This window comes from Lathyrus oleraceus, chromosome 1 (assembly GCF_024323335.1).
Source record: "Lathyrus oleraceus cultivar Zhongwan6 chromosome 1, CAAS_Psat_ZW6_1.0, whole genome shotgun sequence".
Lineage (NCBI taxonomy): Eukaryota > Viridiplantae > Streptophyta > Magnoliopsida > Fabales > Fabaceae > Lathyrus > Lathyrus oleraceus.
This window is the reverse complement of record NC_066579.1, coordinates 419,684,010-419,689,506: the sequence shown is the minus strand read 5'-3', so window position 1 is coordinate 419,689,506 and position 5,497 is coordinate 419,684,010. Positions and strand designations below refer to the sequence as shown.

Sequence of the window (5,497 nt, the reverse complement as noted above, 5' to 3'; positions counted from 1 at the left end):
TCATGAACCATCACACGCTCGTGTGGAGTCTATCTGGCTCAGCTCGGGCAGGGCTTGAGCTTGAATCATCCATTATTTTTTGGTATCTGAAATGATGAAAAATATTTAATATTAATTAATTTAATTATTGGTGTGTGTTGTAAGTTAATTAATTATTAGTGTGTTGTAAATTAATTATGATTAATTAGTAATGATAACCTTAGTTTTTGACCAACTTTCATGATTTTGACCTGCTTATCACATTTGCACGTTTCTTTGCTTAGCAAGTTCCATAACAGCTAGTTTTGGATCGAATCCACTCCATTTCCCCACGTTCTCTCTCATCTAAGTCAGATTTTTGCCTATAAATATAGATCTTCACATCTATTTTCTTCATTTTCTATTGTAGTTGTATGTTTGCATGAAATGGTCTTTGACTCATATAGAACACTACTAGCAAGCATAACAAATAAACCATAATCTTTCTTCTCTTTTTCTTTCTTTATTCTTGTGAAATTTCTCAACATAACAAATATGAAAGAATGGTGTGAGTCAATGTCAAATGTTCAACTGTTTGCCCATCTCAATGGATTGTTGGAAATGAAAGGTTTAATGGAGATGTGGAAATGATTGTTGACTTTAAGTTGCAATAATTAAACTCAAGTAAGAGATAATGTAAGTATAGGTGAATTTGAAAAAAATTATTAAAATCTTACATTAGAGGGATACCACAATTTAGTAGTGTTTAGATATGGAAGATTGGTAACTTTGGATGTGCCCCAAGGGTTTCTTAATTTTGTGAAAGGGTGAGGATGTATCACCATGAACCATCACACGCCCATGTGCGCGTCTTCTTTTCGGCTCGGAGTCGGGCATGACCATGTCCTTGGGCGATCCATTATTTTGATATCTAAAATGATGAAAATATTTAATTTAATCACTGGTGTGTGCTGTAAATTTATCAATTATTATTGATTAGTTATTGGTCTGCTGTAAATTAATTAATCATTAATTAATAACAACATCCCTAGTTTTTTTTATCAAATTTTCCACAATTTTTTCTAGCTACCACATTTCCTTGCTAACCAAGTTCCATATTAATTAGTTTTAGACGGGATCCACTCAATTTCCCCAGGTTCTCTATCATTCAGATCAGAATTTCACCTATAAATAGAAGGTTTCTCATCTCATTTTCTTCACTTTAGATTTCCACATTTCTATCCTCTCTCTCATCTCTTATCATGCAATTTACGATCGATATAAAACAAAATACTCATAGTGAGATATATATCCTCTCTCATCTCTTATCACGCAATTTACGACCGGTATAAAACAAGATACTCATAGTGATATATATATATATATATATATATATATATATATATATATATATATATATATATATATATATATATATATATATATATATATATATATATATATCATATTTGACTGGTTATAGTGTTATTAAAGGGTGTAATTCTAGATCAATTACCTATCGTACAAGTAATCGTAGAGGAAAGAACTGAGTTGTTTTATCCTGAAGGTGTCGTAGTTGAATGACTGTTTTGTACAATTTTAAGTAGTGTTACAAAATGAATTAGAGAGAACAACCTTATCCACATAGATCCGATAATTTCTTCAATGATAATTTTTAATATAATTTAGTTTTAACAGAAATAAAACAAAATAAAATAAAAAATATACATAAAGGACAAACAAAAAAGAAAAAAAGAAAAAAATATATATAACATATTTGAACGATGAAATACATATTTAAACTGTGATTTGATTTTTTTCAAATTTATTTAATAAGTAACTATAAACTGAATTGATTTAACATAAAATTAATTTAAAAAAATAATAATTTGTATTTAATTGAATAGATAACTATTAACTGATTTGGTTTAATAGATATGGAATATATTTTATCACTAAAATAAGTTTGGTAAAATAATAGAAATTAGATTTGGTAACAAAAGTCATGTTGCAGCTGTATGTTTGAGTGAAAACTGTCTCTGACTCATATACAACAACACTACTAGCAAGCATAGCAAATAAAACATAATCTTTCTTTCTTTTTGTCTTTCTTTATTCTTCTAGTGAATTTTCTCAACATAACAAAAATGGAGGAATGGTGTGAGTCAATGCCAAAGGTTGAACTGCATGCTCATCTCAATGGATCCATCAGAGTCTCTACACTCCTGTATCTCTCACCAATTCTCATCACCCCTTCATTTCTTTCCTTCATCTTTATTATCATCATCATTATAACAAGTTTGTTTTATTATTCACAGAAAACTTGCCAAGGCTTTGAATGAAACTCAAAAGGATGCTATAAATTTCTCTCAAATGGAACATGTCATCATGAAAAGTATGTCTATGCTTTTTCATCTTTTGTTCTCCTGTTTGATTGTTGATAAAAAAAAAACATCCTTAACCTGTCACTCTCCTTTGTGTGTTTTTTTTGTTGTTCATATGTTTTTGTCTTTTAGTATTGTTGTTTAACCTTCCCTTCAATTTCAATACCTTTGGTTGATATTGATATTGATTTTGAAATTCATGATGAAGTTTGATTATTACACATAGATGTAGGCGTTTGTGTTCTTTGTGTTTGATTTTGTTAAGAAAAGGAAAATCAAAATTGTTCATATTAGGATAAGCAACAGAGTCACATAATTAAAATTATCAGACAAAACATGACATGACTGCTCTCTTACTTTCTCTTATTTTTGTCCAAATGTTTTTGGAATTTGTATTTTTTATTAGTATCTCCATCCTTAAATATATGTCTTTTCGGTATAATTTTACGAATTTATCCATTACGAGAGAATTTTGTATTTATGTTTTCATCATAATATTGCAGAAAAATATTTTTTTTTTTGAAATTTTGGTATCCGACTAATCAAAGAGGAATAACGCCTAAAAAAATATATTTAACTTATTTGTGGTTTTGTTATTACAGATGCTCTTTCATTGACAGAAGTATTCCATATGTTTGATCTAATTCACAATGTTATTACTGATCATAACATTGTTACAAGAATCACAAAAGAGGTATAGCTTCTTCTTGTTTACTATATGAATTTCGATATTCGACAAAATTCATTGCAGATTCTTTTGTATTAGTAATGATGTTAATATCTAAAACCAGGTCATTGAGGATTTTGCATCTGATAATGTTGTTTATTTGGAGTTGAGGACTACTCCAAAGGTAATTCGACGCGTTGTTATTTTCTTTGATCAATTGAAATAGAGATCGATTATTGATCTTATAAAGACAATGTCTGATTGTTTTTCCAGAGAAACGATTCGATTGGAATGAGCAAACGCTCGTACATTGACGCTGTGATCGAAGGTCTAAAATCAGTTAGTTCAGTTGATGTCGATTTCATTCCAAAGACGGAAGATTCTAAAAGTTTTATCAATGATAAGTTCAATGGGAATTCGAGAAAAAGAATCATTGTTAGGCTTATCTTGAGCATCGACCGCAGAGAAACAACGGAAGCAGCTATGGAAACTGTAAGCTAAATAAAATAAAATGTGATAGTGATGTAACAACTTTGATTTGATGCTTCCTTTGAACATGATTTTGTTTCTTGCAGGTTAAGCTTGCATTGGAAATGAGGCATTTCGGTGTAGTTGGAATTGATCTCTCTGGAAATCCGAAAACTGGTGAATGGTATATTGACATGATCTAGTGCTATTGAATTGCATTTTGAATTTTGAAAACTGATTGCTTATGCTCAAAACTCAAAACTCAAAACTCAAAACTCAAAATTGCTTTTTGAATTTTGTAGGACTACGTATTTACCGGCGCTGAAATTCGCGAGAGAACAAGGTCTTAATGTAACACTTCACTGCGGAGAGGTGAGTTATACTTTAGATCTTAACTGTTACTTATGAGGTTTATGAGTTTCACGACCGGTTTCTTCTTCTGACCGAATGTATTTAGATACGAAATCCGAAAGAGATAAAGAACATGCTTGACTTTCATCCCCAAAGGATTGGACATGCTTGTTTCTTCGAGGACGAGCATTGGAGAAGGATGAAATCTTCTAAAATTCCGGTTAGACTTAGTTTCGCAAGCTCTTTAGTGATTGGTATAGCCTCTGTTACATGTTAGTATTAATTTTCTTCTTCACTATTTTTTAGGTTGAAATTTGTTTGACATCAAACATAAGGACATTCTCTGTTGCATCTATAGATGTTCACCATTTTGGTAGGTGCTGGTGCTTTTGCTTTTGCTTTAGGGTTGAATTTATAATCAATTTTTGTTGAACTTCACGGTCTGTTTTCATAAACTATTCAGAAGAGCTTATAGAAATAAGCCAAAAACAACTTTGAAACATATTAATATTAAGTATTTATGTCAGTAAATAAGTTCAAATAAATCAATTCATACGTAGTCGAGTCGTAGTCTCGCTTAACACTTTTTTTTTTCCTGATGCAGGTGATTTGTACAAGGCAAACTATCCTTTAGTCCTATGTACTGATGACACATGTGTATTCAGTACAAGTCTCTCCAAAGAATACAAATATGCTGCTGATTCATTTGGTATGTTTCAAATTAGTTCAACTATAAAGCACAGACACCAGAAACACGACATTGACACTGATATATTATTGACTCTGATAATAATTTGAAAAAAATAAACAAATTAAACTTAATCATAATTGTCAGTGTCGGTTTCAGATACAAACACACAGACACATACATATTTTTTAAGAGGTGTCGGCTGCAGATCGACTAAATGCATATGTTTTTCATGTATATTCTATAGGATTGGGAAAGTGGGAAATGTTTGAAGTATCAAGGAATGCTGTGGAGCATATATTTGCAGATAATGGAGTGAAGAATGATTTAAGAAAATATTTTCATTCAGTGTCAAAGAATATGGAAGTGTAAGTGAATGTTTTTATTTATGGTACTAAAATAATGGACACAAACTATATTTTGCTGCAAAAGTTTATAACTGAATTCATGGGGAGTCAAATCGTTCACACTCTAATGGTACTTGAGATTTGGTTTTCTGAACGTTGGATATTATGTTTGAAAATTGGTGCTACTTTTCGCACCTTCAATGTCAAAACAGATGTATATCCATGTGGAAAATCCACCATTTTTGTTGTTATTTGGGTGCATGTATTTATTAGAGAATTTATGGTGTTTGAAAATTATTCATAAAAATGAGATTTTTGAATAAGAATGGTAGGTAAAGTAGAAATCGTTACATAAATTTATGTGGTAACATTGTATCCAAGCATTTTTCTTTTGGGGGAATGCACGGGTTACATGTGCTTCAATAGTGAAAGAATAACTGTTCCATCGCTTTCAATGGTTTGGTTCTAAATTTTATATCATATTAAATTAACATCCGACACCAAATACATATACCGTATACATTGTTCAGCGTATTTATACGATAAATAATATATTTTTAAAATAAAATAATATATTTATAAACAGTGTGTAAACAGTGTGTAAACAGTACATGAATAATACACGTGAATAATG

The 5,497-nt window shown here is 30.4% G+C and overlaps 1 protein-coding gene across 1 annotated transcript; it reads left to right on the top strand.

Moving 5' to 3' along the window:
- Positions 1-1,197: 1,197 nt before the first annotated feature.
- Positions 1,198-5,114, top strand: LOC127078331 (N6-mAMP deaminase). Its single transcript, XM_051018783.1, has 12 exons — positions 1,198-1,257; positions 2,083-2,185; positions 2,277-2,353; positions 2,945-3,036; positions 3,134-3,193; positions 3,283-3,501; positions 3,585-3,661; positions 3,780-3,849; positions 3,935-4,048; positions 4,135-4,201; positions 4,433-4,537; positions 4,764-5,114. The coding sequence occupies exons 1-12, from the start codon at positions 1,221-1,223 to the stop codon at positions 4,886-4,888; spliced, it is 1,146 nt and encodes a 381-aa protein (XP_050874740.1). The 5' UTR covers positions 1,198-1,220; the 3' UTR covers positions 4,889-5,114.
- The last annotated feature ends 383 nt before the right edge of the window (positions 5,115-5,497 follow it).

Excerpts from the sequence above, each read along its gene's own strand:
- LOC127078331 (XM_051018783.1), top strand. The coding sequence starts at position 1,221 with ATGCAATTTACGATCGATATAAAACAAAATACTCATA. Across the intron at positions 2,354-2,944 it reads GGAACATGTCATCATGAAAA|ATGCTCTTTCATTGACAGAA; the intron begins GTATGTCTATGC and ends TTGTTATTACAG. Across the intron at positions 3,502-3,584 it reads CGGAAGCAGCTATGGAAACT|GTTAAGCTTGCATTGGAAAT; the intron begins GTAAGCTAAATA and ends TGTTTCTTGCAG.